Here is a 19946-nt window from a genome sequence, read left to right on the forward strand (position 1 = left end):
AATGGAAGTGTGCAAGCTCAGGTTGAATGGGGCTTTGAGCAACCTGATCTAGTCAAAGATATTCCTACCCACAGCAGTGGTGTTGCACTAGATGATTCTTTTAAGGTTTCTTCCAACCCAAACCATTCTCTGATTTGTCCTCTGAGTTCGGTATGTCTGTGGAAGTCAGAGATTGTGCAGACACAGGACTTCTGATGCCCCCTGCACTCACTGTTTTACACAGGTTGTTTCTGAGCTCCTCCTGTTCAGGGCAGAGGGTGTTTCCACCAGCTTCCCCCTGCCCTGAACAGGGAGCCCAGGGCTGAGCTCTGGTTTTGAGCTCCAGAGCTGCATGCTCATCCTTGGAACAAGCTTTTCATGCCCACAGCAGTGCTTGATGTTGGATATCTCCTTGGATCACATTTACTGACCTTGCCCCTCTGCTCTTCATTGAGCCTTACCCACTGAGCTCTTTTAATAATCAGAATGCCAATGACCAGGAGAAGAGCGTGCTCAGAACTGACACTGTTTAAATCAGCTCAAATGACAGTGCCCTTTTCCTAGAACTTGACCACTCATTCTCCAGAACTACTGGCCAATTCCCTCTTTCCCACAGTATTGCCTACAGCAATGCTGCTCCAAAACAGGCAGCACTGTGTTGAGAGCTCTTGTTGCTGGAGCTGTATGAATATGGAAGATATTTTTGATTTGGGAGTGCTGGACTGAGGATGTGTCAGAGAGCAGAGAACCCCAGAGCAATGCTGTGTATATGAATGTGGGTAGAGTTTGGGCAGAAGGGTTGAGGGTTTTTTTTGGAGTTTAGGTAGTGAAGGCCTGACTTGGTTGAGAGCATTGTTCTCAATACATAATATTTTATGTAATAATACATAATATTTTATGTGATAACATAATATTTTATGTTATTACATAAAATATTAGCCCCATGGGCCTGAGCTCTGTAAGGCATGTTAGCACTTCATGTTTGTGTGAGATGAAACAGGAAGTATCACTGTATATTTATTGACTGTATGTCTACTGGGGGTTAAAAGTATTTCCTGGTCTAGGTTACTTTTGCTCCTTAGGCTCTCTTCACCCTTAAAAAACCTTTAATAAATTTTGAGAAACAGAAAAAAAATTATATTAATAATTTTCCTATTAATAAATGTGCTTGTTATACATTTCTTCTGTATCAGCTCTCTAACAGAAGCATCAGCTTTTTCACAACCTGAAATTATTTGCAAAAGACTGTATAATTTTTTTTTTTCAAATGTGAGATATTATGAATAATTTGTTTGAAACTACAAAGAATTTTCTGTTATATCACTTATGACTGATTATTGCAATAGTGAACATTCCTCTAGTATGCACATTTTGAATTTTTTGATTTCTGCAAAATACCAAGTGCGGATTTATTCACATACATACTCAATTGCTTTTATAGCTAAGGAGTCACATTTCAAACTGAAGGCACTGCGTGTCCAAACTTGAAACCGTATTTGACCTTGCTGTCAGTTGGATTCTTCTCTGTCTGATATTCCTGGCCCACAATACGTCTGGTTTTCCCCTTTTTATTATAATATATAATGAATCACTGAAAGAGTTTTAGTAATAACTTTTCTTTTGTAGAACTGCCTTTTCTAATGATGTAAAAGCAAGCTCTAAGTTCATAGGACCACATGTACAAGATACATTACATTATTTCCCTTTTATATCTTCAAAAGTACAGAAATGCCAAAGAATCCCATCTGGATCAAAGATTAAGTTACCTGTAAAGATCACAGAAGAACCAATAAATCATACACCCAAGTTCTTTAAGTGCCTTGACTAGTCCCAATTCCAATATTAATAGCCCTGTCAGACTATTTATAGGAAATATATCCACAGGGATGGTAAGATGCAAATCATTTCTAAATATATCAGGTCAAATGACAATTATGCCATTAGTTAAGTTTGCCAGACAATATTTTGCCAAAGATGGTTGCCAAAATATATTTTGACAGAAGGAAAAGGAAACATCCAAAGCATCTGCATACCAGAGTCTATAAAAGTCTCTTTGCAGTGCTGTGCCCAGTCTTGACAGAAAATTTCGAGGTAAGTGTTTGGCTCCTGTGAACTCCTGGGCAGAACATATACCTTTTTATTCCATTTAACTTCCTATAAGACTTGGATATCCACTTCTGTCATGGACTGACTCTAGGAGCAATAACTTTATTGTAGGTTTGAAGGCAGCATGTTTTCCTTCAACTTATATCTGAATATCTGTGCAACACAAAATGAGTTTTTATGTTTTCAAGCAGGAGTGGACTCTCCCACCAAAATCAATAACAAAATTTAACAACTTTCAAGGAACAGGATGAAATCCAAGAGTTTAAGATTTGTGGAAGGGATAACAATAGAGCATTGTAGCATTAGTAGCAATAGTAGCAATTTATATCTGTCAATGCAAGATGAATTATCTATAGCAAGTAATTTTTAGAAAGCCACAACTTGTTATCAGAAAAAGAACTATTTCAGTCTCTTTCAGTAGCATTAAAAAAAAAAACAAAACAAAACAAAAAAAACCAACAGAGACTTTCTTATGGGAACAGCCAAATTTGCTAGAGTTCACAAAGTTGAAATAATACTGCTAAACTTCACAACAACTGTACACTTAACTACTGTTCTGTACATGGTCTCTTAGCTGGATGTCTAAGGATTAATTTTAGAGAGCTATATAAGTATTTTCAGCCAAGACTGGGAATTTTAAATTCAACTTTTGACTTGTTTATACCTACTTTAATATTTAAAAATATCAAAGTGCAAGAGATCTCCATTCTTTCACATAAAGATGTTCATTCACTAGCTCAACATTTCTTGTAGGCTGCAGAGGACCCTGCTGACTGTGGCTCCTGAAGAAGTGCAACAATGTCCACTCCAGACGCTGACATGGCCGCCTTTGGCGAGGCGGCCCCTTACCTTCGGAAGTCAGAGAAGGAGAGAATTGAGGCCCAGAACAAACCTTTTGATGCCAAGACCTGTGTCTTTGTGGTACATGCAAAGGAGTCCTATGTGAAAGGGAAGATCGAGAGTAAGGATGCAGGGAAGGTCACTGTCAAGACTGAAGGTGGAGAGGTGAATAAATGTAAAATGTACAAATAAAATTTAATTCCCACTCTGGATTCTTAGCTGACATACATGCATCTCTCTATTCTGTTTCCTTGGCAGACCCTGACCGTGAAGGAAGATCAAATCTTCTCCATGAACCCTCCCAAGTATGACAAAATCGAGGACATGGCCATGATGACCCACCTCCACGAACCCGCCGTGCTGTACAACCTCAAAGAGCGTTACGCAGCCTGGATGATCTACGTAAGTGGCAGCAGCAGCTTCCTCTGGGCAGCCTCAGGAGCTGCTGGGCCAGGCTCAGGGGAAGGCAACGTGCTGTGTCCCTTCCTCACAGACCTACTCGGGTCTCTTCTGCGTCACTGTCAACCCCTACAAGTGGCTGCCGGTGTACAACCCCGAGGTGGTGTTGGCCTACCGAGGCAAGAAGCGCCAGGAGGCCCCTCCACACATCTTCTCCATCTCTGACAACGCCTATCAGTTCATGCTGACTGGTGAGTTCCATGATTTTCTTTAAAATCACTTGGCTGTAAACACAAAGGAGAAAAAAGTCTTTTCACTGCACAGTAGTTCAGTTTAATGTTGCTGTGAATGTGGATGTTCTGTCATCAGTGTAAATAGATTTTTTACTGAACATCATAATTTAGATAAAGTTTATTGAAATCAATGTTAAATTTTCATGTCCAGTGTATTTGGGACAATATGATTTAACACTGAATATATTATCAGGTTTTCCATTCAAGAAATTTGGATATACTTTAAAGCTCTGCTTTTTTGTCAGATGAAAGGATTGTTCTTTGAATGATTTGCTATGCAGGACTGAAAATCACTAGGGTGAATTTCTGCAAGTAACACTGTGTGCAAATGGAAAGTACATTCAACATTGGGGCCAATGCTTCCTATGGTAGCTTTACAAAAACTCTGGAAGCAGTCTCAGTCAGAAATTCCACTGAAACCTGCTCGGAAAATTGATAACTTCCTTCCTCTGTCTCTTCTTTTCATCATTTCTTCTTTTCCATTCATTATTATAAAGGAAAGAAATACCAAAGAAGGGTAGTGACACTGACAGTAGTGACAGTAATGACAGTTTCTAGCACAGTGTAAATATCCAGAATTTTAGGATAGAGCAGATTGGTCAACAATATAGATAACAGTATAATAACATGCATTTTAATTTGTTAAAAGAAATATTCTTCCCTCTTTTGTCCCCAATTACTGTATTTAAATCTGTAGCATTCAGAGCATTAAGAAACCTAACTGGAAAGGAATACAATGAAAACCAACAATATTAAATTGATGTTTGAGTAGTGTGTTTTATCAGGGTGATATTCATGTAGTTGTCATATATTTACCCTTGCTGACACCTTCATAAGACATGCAGAAACTCTGTGAGTGCAAACCCAGACTACTCCACTAAAAGTTAGTTCCCTAATTGTTTAGTCTCTTCAGACTTCCTGGAGACTTTTCAGTTTTTATAGTGCAAAACTTTTGTCAATGAAGTTGCAGTGGGAGCATAAAAAAAGCAACCAGACAAAATTATGGAAAGCAAACTCAGCACAACATATAGCACAGAGAAATATTAAATCCAGTTATGGAAGTACCAAAATTTGAATATTCTAGAGCATGGCAGACTACTCTGGTAAAGGTTATTACATATTTCTGATGTTACTCTCATTTTCTTTAGGCAGTAATCAATTGGACAACCACATAAAAAAATATTTAGGAGGCTTATTGATTGATCAGGAATGGTTGTTCCTATGTATATAAATTTTATGATAAGCACACGATCCAGTTCAATTCAGCTTATTGATAGACAATTTAATCAGCAACTGTACAAAATTGCTCCTTAGTTGGAATAATTTTTATAAACAAAATTAATAGTATGACATGAAGGGAATAGCCAGAAAAAGAACTGCATATGTGCTACACCTGGCATCACCTCAGGGTAAAGACATCAGCTTCCCTACTGATCAAAAACTAAATTGGAAACCAACATAAAAACAATTTAGAGAGTCTTGTGGACTGATCAGGAGTGGTTGTTCCTATGTAATAAACTTTATGAAAAGCACATGCTCCAGTTCAATTCAGCTTACTCATAGACCATTTAATCAGTAACTCTACAAAACTGATCCTTACTTGGAATCATTTTCATACACAAAATGAAGAGTATGACATGAAGGGACTATCCAGAAAAAGAACTGCATATGTGCTACACCAGACACCATAAGAGGGTTGAGATGTCAGCTTCCCACCTGCAGCTGGGAATATGAAAATATTCAAAACGGGTGAAGGCATATGGGCTTATGAAAGATATCAGCTGCCTATTGCAAGTGCATAAATAATAATATTTTCTTTTCTGCCTTGTTCACAGATCGGGAGAACCAGTCCATCCTGATCACGTACGTACACCCCCTGCGCGGGTCCCTGCGGGGCTGCCCAGTGCCAGGGCACCTCCTGCCTGACCACGCACCCTCTGCTTCTCTCTTGCCTTTGGCAGCGGAGAATCCGGGGCCGGGAAGACTGTGAACACAAAGCGTGTCATCCAGTACTTTGCAACAATTGCAGCCAGCGGGGACAAGAAGAAGGAGGAGCAGACCTCAGGCAAAATGCAGGTGAGCTCCCAGGCCTAGAACCCTGCAGCTATCCAATTTTTTGATGAGCTAGATCATGACAAGAAGACATCTGTTTCAGGGGACACTTGAGGATCAAATCATCAGTGCCAACCCACTGCTGGAGGCCTTTGGAAACGCCAAGACCGTGAGGAACGACAACTCCTCACGCTTTGTGAGTTCTTACTTGGCACAACTGACAACACCAATTTGAATATTCTTGCTGTCCAGATTGGTAAAATAAGTCTCCATTGACTTTCCTGCTGCTTTCAGGGTAAATTCATCAGAATCCACTTTGGTGCCACAGGCAAACTGGCTTCTGCTGACATTGAAACTTGTAAGACACCCTTCTGACCTGATCCCCCTTCCCTCCAGCCTTCCCCTCTTCTTGTGCTTGACTGTGTCCTACTTTCCTCACCAGATCTGCTGGAGAAGTCCAGAGTCACTTTCCAGCTCAAGGCGGAAAGGAGCTACCACATCTTTTATCAGATCATGTCCAACAAGAAGCCAGAGCTAATTGGTAGGAAGGAGCATTATGGCTTTTTGGGGTTGATCACTGAGGAACAGTTCCCTCTCTCACCTGATTGGAAAAGTAAACCTATTCCTTGGCTCTTCCTCTTTGCAGACATGCTCCTCATTACCACCAACCCCTACGATTTCCACTATGTGAGTCAAGGGGAGGTCACTGTCCCCAGCATTGATGACCAGGAGGAGCTGATGGCCACAGATGTAAGTAACCCAGCAACAAGGTCCCTACTGGGCATGTCTTGAGGGTGACATCTCTGACCCACTGAGGACACATTTTTGAATTCATTATTTTGACTGCAGAGTGCCATTGACATCCTGGGCTTCACTGCAGATGAGAAAACAGCCATCTACAAGCTGACAGGGGCTGTCATGCACTATGGGAACCTGAAGTTCAAGCAGAAACAACGAGAGGAGCAGGCAGAGCCTGATGGCACTGAAGGTAGCAGCAAGTTCAGGGGCTGATTTGTGCTAAGCCCTTCTCTGCCTCCAGAGGCAATATGTTAGCCTCCAGAGGCACGCTGCAGTTGCCCGAGTCTCCACGTAAAACATTGAGAATTCCTTTTTTGCCCCTGGTCCATCTAACTGCAGAGGCGCTTTCCTAGTCATGAGAAGTTCCATTATTCTATCCAATGGTGGCTCCCCAAAATCATGCTGCCTGAAAGCAGGAACTTAAATTTTAACACAGAATATCCATCTTTCTCTCTTGAAAACTTCCAAGCACTAAGACACCCTGATGGGCAATTGTGTTTTTGATGAAATAAGTCCTGCAAGCTGTGCTACCCAGAAATCCCCTTCCCACAGAAAGAGAATGTGCCTTGCCTTATGACCTGCTAGAGGCTTTTGTATTTCTTCTGGGAAATTCCAGGTTCCAGGCTCTTTTATCCAAGCCATACTTGTTCTTGCTTTCAAAGACAACCACCCGTAGTGTCCAGAATTTGCATTCCTTCACAGACCTTCTGTATGGGATGAAATAAATGTTCTTCCATTCCTAGAACGGGAACAGCAAAGTTGTTCACAACACCTGAAGTCTATAAACTGAATGTAAACAAATGGTTTTTTCACTCTCTCTCTCCCCGCATCTAGTGGCTGACAAGGCTGCCTACTTAATGGGCCTAAACTCCGCTGAATTTCTCAAGGCCTTGTGTTACCCCCGAGTCAAGGTTGGGAATGAATACGTGACCAAAGGTCAAAACGTGACACAGGTAACATCTGACAGTTGAAAATGCACAACTTCAAGGAGTATGTGCAGATTTTTCTTTGCCCCTCAGAGGTATCTCCAGTCCTGTCTCCTCTGCTCTAGGTGAACAATTCTGTAGGTGCACTGGCAAAGGCAGTGTTTGAGAAGATGTTCCTGTGGATGGTTGTTCGCATCAACCAGCAGCTGGACACGAAGCAGCCCAGGCAGTACTTCATTGGTGTCCTGGACATTGCTGGCTTTGAGATCTTTGATGTAAGGAGCAAGGGTTTGACACCACAGTCAAGCGATGGGCAAGGAAGGGTCAGGAGGACTCAGAAACACATAGAGGACTAAGGCTCACACAGCTATGGGCCAAGGGTTGGAAGCTCTTGTAAAGGTAGTGGTCTGGGCAAGTTCACAGCATGTTTCCTGTTCTGTCAATGCAGTGATGATGCAAGGACTTCTGTGTCAGAGCACAGAAATGCCCAGATTATTGTTCTGAGGTCAGGGAAATATTTGGGTGGGACACTGAGGTGGTTTCTAGCATCCAGCAGCTCACAGAACTGACACCATGGAGCTACCGAGCTTACCAAAGATTTGCAGCTGAGTAGCACAGAATTGTAACTTTTGAATTATCAATTTTGGATTGATTTGTGAAGTTATTATTAAAATATTCTTCAAGGAGAGTGAGTGTTAGAGCAGAAGGTCTACTAAGGAAATACATGCTAGTACAGTAGGGTTGGGACTAGTGTTTCAACTTCAAAAAACCTTAGGAGAATGGCAGCAAAGGCCTGTGGGTTTTGGCACGCCTTGAGAACCTGTGCACCTTTCCTTGCTTTGGGCAGTTCAACAGCTTTGAGCAGCTGTGCATCAACTTCACCAATGAGAAACTGCAACAGTTCTTCAACCACCACATGTTCGTGCTGGAGCAGGAGGAGTACAAGAAGGAGGGGATTGAATGGGAGTTCATTGACTTTGGCATGGACCTGGCTGCCTGCATTGAGCTCATTGAGAAGGTACCTTTCCCTTGCATGTATACAATGGCTGTTCAAATTCTATGATGTTTCTGAGGCACAGTCTGCTCAGAGAGAACTTAGAGCCAGACATGTAGCATCAGTTAAGGAAAGTATTTTGTACTGAAATTTAGTTTAGCCTGGGAAAGAGAAATGGGGAAATGCACGTGTGTCATCAGTCTGCATCATCCAGTATTCAAGCAAGGAAAAATAGCCTGGACTTCCACCATCAGACTTCTAAAAATAAACCTGATTCAGTCTCCTTTTCTTCCTTCTCCAAAGACTCAATTCCAAAGTCCACAGACAAATTTGAGAAATAAATATCATATCACCTGACCTCCCCAAATTACAGAGCCCCTTGTAGCTGTTTTCCCCATATATTTCTCTTTATCATTGCTCCCCCAATTCTACAATCAATTCTCATGTGGACTGGACAGACATTCCTACCAGTTCAATGATGATAGAGTGCAGGGAGGCAAGGGATGGCAGAAATAAACTCCTTGACTGAGAACAAATCCTGGTAAACTCAGGCTTTCATGCAGACTTTTATGTTCATAGCACATGCTTCTTGTTATTGTCATAGAGTCACAGAATGGTTTGGGTTGGAAGGGGTGATAAAGAACATTTTGTTCCAATCCCTTACCATGGTGAGGGAACTCCTTCCACTAGACCAGGCAGGTGAACATCCCAACCAAAGTGAGATTGAACATTATATATTATTATAACCTTTCCTGTCACTTCTTGTGACTTCTCCCAGCCCATGGGCATTTTCTCCATCCTGGAAGAGGAGTGCATGTTCCCCAAGGCAACTGACACCTCTTTCAAGAACAAGCTCTATGACCAGCACCTGGGCAAGTCCAACAACTTCCAGAAGCCCAAGCCTGCCAAAGGCAAGGCTGAGGCCCACTTCTCCCTGGTGCACTACGCTGGCACAGTGGACTACAACATCACTGGGTGGCTGGAGAAGAACAAGGACCCTCTGAATGAAACTGTCATTGGGCTGTACCAGAAATCATCTGTGAAGACCCTGGCTTTACTCTTTGCCAACTATGGTGGAGCAGATGCTGGTCAGTTTTGTGGAAATTGTATTTTTAATGTGGGACAAATATTTTTCAGAATTAAAGCTGCAAACACTAGAAATATAAAGTAGCTTTGTGTTCTGTAGTATCCAATATATATTGTTCATATTATTAAACTTTTTTTTCTTGTCTTTGATTTTCAGATTCTGGTGGTGGTGGCAAGAAGGGAGGCAAGAAGAAGGGTTCTTCTTTCCAGACTGTCTCTGCTCTTTTCAGGGTAATTAGAATATTTATTATCACCTTAAATATGGAAAGCATTTTTATTCTGAACCTGAAAGGTCTGTTTCCATTTTGGATGTAACTCTTGTCATCCTTTGAAATCCTCCCCTTTCCATCCTTGGAACTTACTTAATATTCCTTTTATAATGCCATCTCTGAATATTCCACAAAAATATCTGAAGGGTTAAGTGCACCTACTTAGGTGGGAATGAGTAACTTATCAGCTAACTTCCTTAAAATCCTCTCCATAGCATTCAGATATATTTCCTAGACTTGTTTTATGTCTCTAGGCAGATTTCAGTACTGACTCATAGTAAAATTTGAAAATAATAGAACAAACATAATAAGCAAAAGAAATTACCCCAAGATTATAGGATTTTAAGACAATGACTGGATTTAAATGTGGAAAAAGAGTGAAGGATAAATTATTTCAAATTAATGACTTGGAAGGTCAGTTTTCAGTTATGTCTCAAAGTTTGAGACTGAATTACTATAAAGAGGGTCATTTTATATGGGCTATAAAACTGTCCCCTCCATTTAGAAACAACTTACTTAGCTGACCAATCAGATGCGAGTCACGCTTGATCAAGAGTACGTATTTTATTTAATATCCCGAAAACTATACCATAAAAATTGCCAGCTCAAAGGAAAACTATGAGATGATAGCCCTGTATTTGGATGAGGATGTCAATGAAAAGCAATGCTAACCATTATTCTATAAAAGAACTTCAAAATTTGGGACCCTTCAGCTTCCAGTTTTCCTTTTGGGAGTTCTGGAAGTTGTTTTAGAGAAGGCAGGTCTGCCTCCTGAAACACCAGTTTGATACATCCACTGTTAAGATTCCAGTGCTTACACTTAATAATGTAAACTTCATTTCATGATCTCACAGGAGAATTTAAACAAGCTGATGGCTAACTTGAGAAGCACTCACCCCCATTTTGTACGGTGCATCATCCCAAATGAAACTAAAACACCTGGTAAGTCAAGCCAAGGGGAGGAAAGCTTGAGCAGCAGAAGCTCTTCTCCTGAGTGTCAAACAGCAGGGTAGTCACTAATGGTGGTATTTGTCAGGTGCCATGGAGCACGAGCTGGTGCTGCACCAGCTGCGCTGTAACGGCGTGCTGGAAGGGATCAGGATTTGCAGGAAAGGCTTCCCCAGCAGAGTCCTCTATGCTGACTTCAAACAGAGGTGAGAGTTCTGCATTTCTGCCAATTCAGACCAAGCCAAAGAGCCTGATGATTATAATATACTTTGAACTTTTTATTTTAAATTGGTACAGATCATTAATATAGATGTTTCACCATATGTTCATGATGATTTGGCAGTGCTGAGATCAGGATTGCTTTTTACTTAGAATTACTATTAAAAACATTTCCCATGTCCTTTCCTGAGAGGGTGAACTGTCTCTAGGCCTGAGATTGGTTCAGTAGTGCAGTCTGAAAAGTTCTGGTAGTGGTTTCAATGATTGTGATTTCATGTTTTGTTTCCTTTTGTAGATATAGAGTACTTAATGCCAGTGCTATCCCAGAGGGACAGTTCATGGACAACAAGAAGGCTTCAGAGAAGCTCCTTGGGTCCATTGATGTAGACCATACCCAGTACAAATTTGGTCACACCAAGGTAAAAACAAGACCTGTGTTCCACACCATCAGTCAAGTTTGTTACAGTAAGAATGGTCTAAGTTGAAGTCATAAAACCTTGTTTTTCTAGATTTGTCAGGGTCAGATATGGGTACGTTAAAATGGCAAGGCCCTAGTCATTAATTCATGGACATACACACAGCAGTGAGATTGGTCTAACAACAACCCAGGAATTCATAGGTCATGGTAGAGCTCACCGGTGTCCATGACCAGGCATAGGAGTGGCTGAGGCTGTGCTGAACTGGAAACCAGTACTCATGACACATAGCTCAGACGAGGACTGAATGCTTAGGTCTGAGATTATGGGAAAGCATAAGCCCTTGGAGAGAGGATTTGGGAGAGGGCCCAAGGTGATACTGATCATGGCCATTAAAGTCTTTCAGCAATCTGAATGACTCTGTGCTTCTGTTCTATCCTATATCACAATGACATGGTGCAACACTTCCTTTCTCAAGGTGTTCTTCAAAGCTGGCTTGCTGGGACTCCTGGAGGAGATGAGAGACGACAAGTTGGCAGAAATCATCACTCGCACACAAGCCAGGTGCAGAGGCTTCCTGATGAGAGTGGAGTATAAGAAAATGGTGGAACGGAGGTAGATATTTCTCAAATTAGTTAACTTTCATGGAACTTTACTGATGAAGTTGAAATTAATCACACCAAAGCCATATAATAACTGCATGAATTTCATTTCAGAGAGTCCATCTTCTGCATCCAGTACAACGTTCGTTCATTCATGAATGTCAAACACTGGCCATGGATGAAGCTGTTCTTCAAGATCAAGCCCTTGCTGAAGAGTGCAGAGTCTGAGAAGGAGATGGCCAACATGAAGGAAGAGTTTGAGAAAACCAAGGAAGAGCTTGCAAAGTCTGAGGCAAAGCGGAAGGAGCTTGAGGAGAAAATGGTGGCCTTGGTGCAGGAGAAAAATGACCTGCAGCTCCAAGTGCAGGCTGTGAGTACCACTGCTCATTTCCCCCTGGAAAAAGAATTATATACTTTCAGAATGCTTCTTGTCCTGCAAAGAGACTCACAGGAATTAATGGGTGGAAGAAAACAGTCTAAATCACATACTCTGAGGCACTCTAATGTTGAGTAAACAGGAACTGGCAGGGCCTTAGTGAGAGTCCTGGCAGACTCATATGGCACTTACCATTCCTATTGTCTGAGGAAAGAGCCTTGTAACACCAGCCAATGTGTATTGAACAGCGGAAACCTTGGAGCTGGGAGAGAAATAACTTTCAAAGCAGTGCTTCTGTCTAACACCGTAAAAGCAAACCTGAGAAAGACCTACTTTCCCTACATACAGCCACAAGAAAGCCTTGATTATTTTCAGAAACATGGATATTTCCCATTCAAATTCAAATAGGACAAGGGAGTTTCTTAACACCCAATGAAATGATCAGCTAGTTGCCATAGAAGATCCTAGACACGGCCTGGAAAGTAGCCACAGAAGTAGATGATAGGCCAGAACTCTATTGGCCATGTAGTCTGTAGAAAACTGATACATTTCTTTCTCAAAAAAAGTGTACTCAGAAATTAAAAAGCCTATAAATAACAAATATTTTAAGGCTTTGTTGAGATAACCAAAGAAAAAGCATGCAGATACAATTTTAATGAGAAAAAACCCCATATTCCAAGCCCTTGCTCATGCTGAAATCAGAAATTGAATTAGAATGTTCTGTTCTGCATTAGTGCTTATCCTATGAGGCATTTTCACAGATAATTGCAATGGGACACAAATTTAGGAGACACAAAACCTTTGGAATAAATATTAATTCTAAATGACAAGGTTTACCAGTAGACACTATTCAAAATCCTTCTGTTGCTGGTCTTGAAAGTCAGGTTCAGCTGATACATTTAAAACTACCTACTCTGTGATTAAAAAAGGCAGAGCAGAGAAAGTTCGAAACTTCAGAACCCACAAAATTCTGTCTCTCCGCCAGGAAGCAGATAGCTTGGCTGATGCTGAGGAAAGGTGTGACCAGCTCATCAAAACCAAAATCCAGCTGGAAGCCAAAATTAAGGAGGTGACTGAAAGGGCTGAGGATGAAGAGGAAATTAACGCTGAACTGACAGCCAAGAAGAGGAAGCTGGAGGATGAATGTTCAGAGCTGAAGAAAGATATTGATGACCTTGAGCTAACACTGGCCAAGGTGGAGAAGGAAAAACACGCCACTGAAAACAAGGTATGAGGTAGAACCTGTCACTGGCACTCCAGAAAATGGGCTGTGTGCTATTACAGGACTTCTATAGCTACTTCCTTTATTTTCATTTGCTCCCTTCTTCTCAAAGGTGAAAAACCTGACTGAGGAGATGGCAGCTTTGGACGAGACCATTGCCAAGCTGACAAAAGAGAAGAAAGCCCTCCAAGAGGCCCATCAGCAGACCCTGGATGACCTGCAGGTAGAGGAAGACAAAGTCAATACTCTGACCAAAGCCAAGACCAAGCTGGAACAGCAAGTGGATGATGTAAGCACACAGACAGAGAGCAGGAACAGGACAGGTATGGAGTCCAGCCTGGCTGGCAGAGCCCTGATGGTCTTGTTGTGTTTAGCTGGAAGGGTCCCTGGAGCAAGAGAAGAAACTGCGCATGGACCTGGAGAGAGCTAAGAGGAAACTGGAAGGAGACCTGAAGCTGGCCCAGGACAGCATCATGGATTTGGAGAATGATAAGCAGCAGCTGGATGAGAAACTGAAGAAGTAAGTGTGGCTCTGGGACTCCTGAGTGCTGGGCTGCAGCACTTGTCTCTTTTCTTTGAGCTCTAACACGGTTCACTTGGCCCAAAGGAAAGACTTTGAGATCAGCCAGATCCAGAGCAAGATCGAGGATGAACAAGCCCTGGGCATGCAATTTCAGAAGAAGATCAAGGAGCTGCAGGCAAGTCTCTGTTCCTTCCCCTGCCTTGCTCAGGCTCAGCTCAGGCAGGAGGAGGGCACGGGTGTGAAGGGTCCCTGGTGTTCTGCAGGCCCGTATTGAGGAGCTGGAGGAGGAAATTGAGGCAGAGCGAACCTCTCGCGCTAAAGCAGAGAAGCATCGCGCTGACCTGTCCAGGGAGCTGGAGGAGATCAGCGAGCGCCTGGAAGAAGCAGGAGGGGCCACAGCAGCTCAGGTGGAGATGAACAAGAAGCGTGAGGCGGAATTCCAGAAGATGCGCCGTGACCTGGAAGAGGCCACGCTGCAGCACGAAGCCACGGCTTCCGCCCTGCGCAAGAAGCACGCGGACAGCACAGCTGAGCTGGGCGAGCAGATCGACAACCTGCAACGCGTGAAGCAGAAGCTGGAGAAGGAGAAGAGTGAGCTGAAGATGGAGATTGACGACTTGGCCAGCAACATGGAGTCTGTCTCCAAAGCCAAGGTATGGAGTTGCAGGAGAAAATGCTCGCAGGAACAAAGTGTGGCACAAAAGCCGCCTCTTCCACACACATTCCCAGAAACAAAATCCCCACTGTGATAACAACAAGGCAGAGTGCAGACCATCATTTCTTTTCCTTTCCCTTATTTCCTAGGCCAATCTAGAGAAGATGTGCCGCACACTGGAAGATCAGCTGAGTGAGCTTAAAACGAAGGAGGAGCAGAATCAGCGCATGATCAACGACCTCAATACGCAAAGAGCTCGTCTGCAGACAGAGTCAGGTGAGACATCCTCGTCCCCAAAGTTCAATGGCAGGACCTGCATGGCCTGAGCGAGCCAGAGAGTACAAGGTGGCAGCTGGTATGAGCTCTCCAGGCCGTTCCAGGTTATGTGGCTTTACAGGCAGAAGTTGTCATAGGAGGAAAAATCTACTTCCTTTTTTCCCTTTCCTTTTCCAGGTGAATATTCCCGCCAGGTGGAGGAGAAAGATGCTCTGATTTCTCAGCTGTCTAGGGGCAAGCAAGGATTTACCCAACAGATTGAGGAACTCAAGAGACATCTAGAGGAAGAAATCAAGGTCTGGAAGTACCCTACTCTCCACAGCCAACTTCACCCCCAAAAGCATCTCTAGAATCCTGTCTGACGCTTGACTGCTTCAGTGTTCCTTCCCTAAACACACACAGGACTGGAGGGAACAGCACTAATGCACAGCCCCTCACTCTTCCAGTAGACAGGGAAGGAAGCACTATGCTGTATGTGCTGGAGGAAGTCATCCACATGAGATTCTTCCATGAGATTCTGATAATCCCCTCTAAGACAGGATTTAGCCACACATGTCAGAACATATATACCAACAGCAGATTACAATCCCAAGTGTCACTAATGCTTCCTGATGCTCCAGAAAGTGTCAATGAGGGCTTCACCAGCTCCAAGCTCTACATTTGCCCAATTAGAGTCTCATTCCAATTTCACTTTCAAGTTCACATTGAAGAGGCATTTAAAGACAAGTATTCAAGTTAACCAAACCCAATATCCCTACAGGCCAAGAACGCCCTGGCCCACGCCCTGCAGTCCGCTCGCCACGACTGTGACTTGCTCCGGGAACAATATGAGGAGGAGCAGGAGGCCAAGGGGGAGCTGCAGCGAGCCCTGTCCAAGGCCAATGGTGAAGTGGCCCAGTGGAGAACCAAATACGAGACGGACGCGATTCAGCGCACGGAGGAGCTCGAGGAGGCCAAGTACGTGGGGAAGCAGGATGGCAAATGACTGGAGAGAACCAAAACTGGTCCAAGGGAATTTGGAATCTCTGAGAGTAGGTTAAGATACGAATGGGATGGAGGCAATGATATACTGTCTTTATAAAAGAATGGGAGAGCAGCGGGAAGAGAAAAAGTGTAGCTTGGAAGGAGAAAACATAGTCATTATAAGTGCAAAGACACACCTAATCCTCCACAGGTTATAAAATACAGCAAAGTGTCCTGTCTACATATCTGTGAAAAGTGCTTGACTCAAAACTGCCAAAGTGACAAACCTGCCCTCTTATGACCTTGTAGAACTGATGCCCTTCCAAGCCCTTCCAATGTACAACTTTGCTTGTCTCCTCCCAGGAAGAAGCTGGCCCAGCGCCTGCAGGATGCAGAGGAACATGTTGAGGCTGTCAATGCCAAATGTGCCTCCCTGGAAAAGACAAAGCAGCGGCTGCAGAATGAAGTGGAGGACCTGATGATTGACGTGGAGAGATCCAATGCTGCCTGCGCTGCTCTGGATAAGAAGCAGAAGAACTTTGACAAGGTCTTTTGGCCTCCAGCACCAGCACTCCTGGCCAGAGCACAGCCCCGTGATGGCCACAGCCCTACTCACAGCATATTTCTCTGCAGATCCTGGCAGAATGGAAGCAGAAGTATGAGGAAACGCAGGCTGAGCTGGAGGCCTCGCAGAAGGAGTCGCGCTCTCTGAGCACGGAGCTGTTCAAGATGAAGAATGCCTATGAGGAGTCCTTGGACCACCTGGAAACAATGAAGCGGGAGAACAAGAACTTGCAGCGTAAGTCCCTCTGCTCCTCACTGGCCTTTCTCACTATCAGCCAGCACCACCATTGTTCATGGGTCTGTGCCTGCAGGTCTGCAGAGATGCCTGTCACCTGGGTGGGACAGGGCCCTTCCCATTCTGCTCTGTGCCTGACCATGCCATTGATCTTTGTTCCCACAGAGGAGATTTCCGACCTCACGGAGCAGATTGCGGAGGGAGGAAAGGCAATTCATGAGCTGGAGAAAGTCAAGAAGCAGGTTGAGCAGGAGAAATCGGAACTGCAAGCCTCCCTGGAGGAAGCTGAGGTACAGACAATGCTAATAAATGATGTCCCCATCAAGAGTATGCATGTAGTTGTTTGGAGAGAGAAGAGGAAAGCAAACTTACCTTTAATGTGGACCTGCATAAAAGATTACTTAGAAAGTAAGACACTCTTTGTGTTGAATTGTGCAGGCCTCCCTGGAACATGAGGAAGGGAAGATCCTGCGCCTGCAGCTTGAGCTCAACCAAGTGAAGTCTGAGATTGACAGGAAGATAGCAGAGAAAGACGAGGAGATTGATCAGCTGAAGAGAAACCACCTCCGAGTTGTGGACTCCATGCAGAGCACCCTGGATGCTGAGATCAGGAGCAGGAATGAAGCCCTGAGGCTGAAGAAGAAGATGGAGGGAGACCTGAATGAAATGGAGATCCAACTGAGCCATGCCAACCGCCAGGCTGCAGAGGCACAGAAGAACCTGAGGAACACCCAGGCTGTGCTCAAGGTCCGTTCAGCTGAGCTACAGAAAGAGAAAAGAGATCCCTGACATTTCTGCCACTCAACCGCCACTGATGCCTTGTAATTTCCCTTGTGTCTCTTTCCAGGACACTCAGCTGCACTTGGATGATGCTCTCAGGACACAGGATGACCTGAAGGAGCAGGTGGCCATGGTGGAGCGCAGAGCAAACCTGCTGCAGGCTGAAGTTGAGGAGCTCCGGGCAGCCCTGGAGCAGACGGAGCGGTCGAGGAAATTGGCTGAGCAGGAGCTCCTGGATGCCACTGAACGTGCCCAGCTCCTCCACACCCAGGTCAGGCACTGCTGGAAATGATTGTCATTCACAAGTGATAGCAAAGGCTTAAGTTGTTATTCATCTTGTAAGTGATTACTGTGTAAACATTTGAAGAAGTGGCTGCAATATGTCCCCTCCAGCCAGCTCTCAATATCTGGTTTACTGTTGTGGTGCTAAAGAAATCTCTTGCACTAACGACTTTTCTAAACTCTAGCTGTACTTTCAGGCCTTGATGTGGAGGTATTTGGTCTGACAGTAGGAATCCTGTCTTTCCTGTTGCACAGAACACAAGCTTGATCAACACCAAGAAGAAGCTGGAGACGGACATTTCCCAGATCCAGAGTGAAATGGAGGATACCATCCAGGAAGCCCGCAATGCTGAGGAGAAGGCCAAGAAGGCCATCACAGATGTGAGTTGGGCACTCCTGGCATTGCTGAGGATGAATGTACTCTCCCCAAAATATCTCCAGCCCCAAAATGGCTTTGACCTTTTGCTCTGATCAGGCGGCCATGATGGCAGAAGAGCTGAAGAAGGAGCAGGACACCAGTGCCCACCTGGAGAGGATGAAGAAGAACCTGGACCAGACGGTGAAGGACCTGCAGCACCGTCTGGAAGAGGCCGAGCAGCTGGCACTGAAGGGAGGGAAGAAACAACTTCAGAAGCTGGAGGCCAGGGTGTGTAGGGCTGGGGCTGGGCATGAGTGAGCGTGTCCTTGGAGAGACATTGTCAGGGAAGCTGCAGGGATGGGCTTGTCCTTGCAGGTGCGGGAGCTGGAAGGGGAGGTTGATGCTGAGCAGAAGCGCAGCGCTGAAGCCGTGAAGGGCGTGCGCAAGTACGAGCGGAGGGTGAAGGAACTCACCTACCAGGTAAGGCAGGAGCCCTCCTGCTCTCACAGGCCTTTCTCACAGTGAGTCACATTTTGCACACACCATCCCCAAGGGGAATTGCTAACCTCACGTGGTGCAGAACCAAGAATTGACTCTCTTTCCTGTTTGTCAAACACTCTAGTCTGAGGAAGACCGGAAGAATGTCCTCAGGCTGCAGGATCTGGTGGACAAGCTGCAAATGAAAGTGAAATCCTACAAGAGACAAGCTGAGGAGGCCGTAAGTATTGCTTGGAGAAAGGGCCAAGGCCACATTCCATTGGGGCAGGACACACATTGAATGAGGCCGAATACCAGGAGGGGTATGAAAGAAACTCCTGAGACACAACCACAGTGGGTTGGGTCCTTGGGGACCTCTGGGCACCCTGTAGTCAGGGACCTTCTTTAAGTGAAGTTCTGCAGCCTATCTTACAGAGGAGGCCAGAGTAAACAAACCCAGGGGCCACACCCAGTGACTGACAAGTTCCTGAATCTCTGCTAATAATCAGCAGCAAAAGACTGCAGGGTCTTCCCAACCCAGTAAGTTGCACTCACAATTGGGCAGGAAGCAGTGGGAGGATAAGTACAGAAATGATAAATCAAAGCTGTGAAATTGCTCCTCACTTGTGACACAGTCCTGGTGAAGCTTGTCCCAGCAGGGTCCTGATAAGGAGAGGATGAGGCACTCTGTGTGAGGCTGATGTGTGAGCAGTGGTGGGAGGGGGATGGAGATTTGTAGCCCCATAAGGCTGACTTGCAGCAGGAGTGAAAGCCCTGCCCTGTGCTCCTGAGCCCTGATTCCCTCTCCTCTCACAGGAGGAGCTGTCCAATGTCAACCTCTCCAAGTTCCGCAAGATCCAGCACGAGCTGGAGGAAGCCGAGGAGCGGGCTGACATTGCAGAGTCACAGGTCAACAAGCTCCGGGTGAAGAGCCGGGACATTCACGGCAAGAAGATAGAAGAGGAAGAGTGAGGATGCCATGAGGCATCAAAGTGACCTGAGGGCTGCACAAAATGTGAAGCCTCCGTCACTGTCTTCCAGATCTGATATTTGCAACCTTCTCAATACATAGGGAATAAAGAGTAGATTCATTTGCATTCACATCATGAGTAGTAGTTATCATTTGTTTTTGGTTTTTATGGGTGAGGTCTGTATCGCTGTTAATCTTTGGACACAGTTTTGCCTTACAAAACCTTTGTGTAGCTTTGTGGTGGTCCAGCTTTTTATCATCTAGTTTCCAAATGATTATCCCTTCTATAATACTTTAGCCAATGAGCAAAAAAATCTTCTTACTCTTACGTAAGTAAT

The 19946-nt window shown here is 44.4% G+C and overlaps 1 protein-coding gene across 1 annotated transcript; it reads left to right on the forward strand.

Annotated features, from left to right (window-relative positions):
• The first annotated feature begins 2566 nt into the window (after positions 1-2566).
• Positions 2567-19739, forward strand: LOC128816911 (myosin heavy chain, skeletal muscle, adult). The gene is made up of 38 exons (XM_053994894.1): positions 2567-3090; positions 3184-3327; positions 3419-3575; positions 5453-5480; positions 5579-5693; positions 5773-5865; positions 5964-6027; positions 6112-6210; positions 6316-6419; positions 6519-6657; positions 7302-7420; positions 7519-7668; positions 8241-8411; positions 9166-9484; positions 9631-9704; positions 10597-10684; positions 10779-10896; positions 11205-11328; positions 11804-11940; positions 12042-12297; positions 13289-13531; positions 13638-13814; positions 13900-14045; positions 14133-14223; positions 14312-14701; positions 14853-14979; positions 15157-15275; positions 15740-15936; positions 16306-16489; positions 16576-16741; positions 16907-17031; positions 17180-17488; positions 17589-17792; positions 18059-18184; positions 18279-18449; positions 18537-18641; positions 18784-18879; positions 19455-19739. The coding sequence occupies exons 1-38, from the start codon at positions 2884-2886 to the stop codon at positions 19608-19610; spliced, it is 5838 nt and encodes a 1945-aa protein (XP_053850869.1). The 5' UTR covers positions 2567-2883; the 3' UTR covers positions 19611-19739.
• Positions 19740-19946: the final 207 nt, after the last annotated feature.

This window comes from Vidua macroura, chromosome 19 (assembly GCF_024509145.1).
Source record: "Vidua macroura isolate BioBank_ID:100142 chromosome 19, ASM2450914v1, whole genome shotgun sequence".
NCBI lineage: Eukaryota > Metazoa > Chordata > Aves > Passeriformes > Viduidae > Vidua > Vidua macroura.

Bases quoted from the DNA above. Each gene is read 5' to 3' on its own strand.
- LOC128816911 (XM_053994894.1), top strand. From the start codon at position 2,884: ATGTCCACTCCAGACGCTGACATGGCCGCCTTTGGCGAGGCGGCCCCT. The intron at 3,091-3,183 runs GTGAATAAATGT...TTTCCTTGGCAG, and splicing joins TCAAGACTGAAGGTGGAGAG to ACCCTGACCGTGAAGGAAGA. The intron at 11,329-11,803 runs GTAAAAACAAGA...TCCTTTCTCAAG, and splicing joins ACAAATTTGGTCACACCAAG to GTGTTCTTCAAAGCTGGCTT.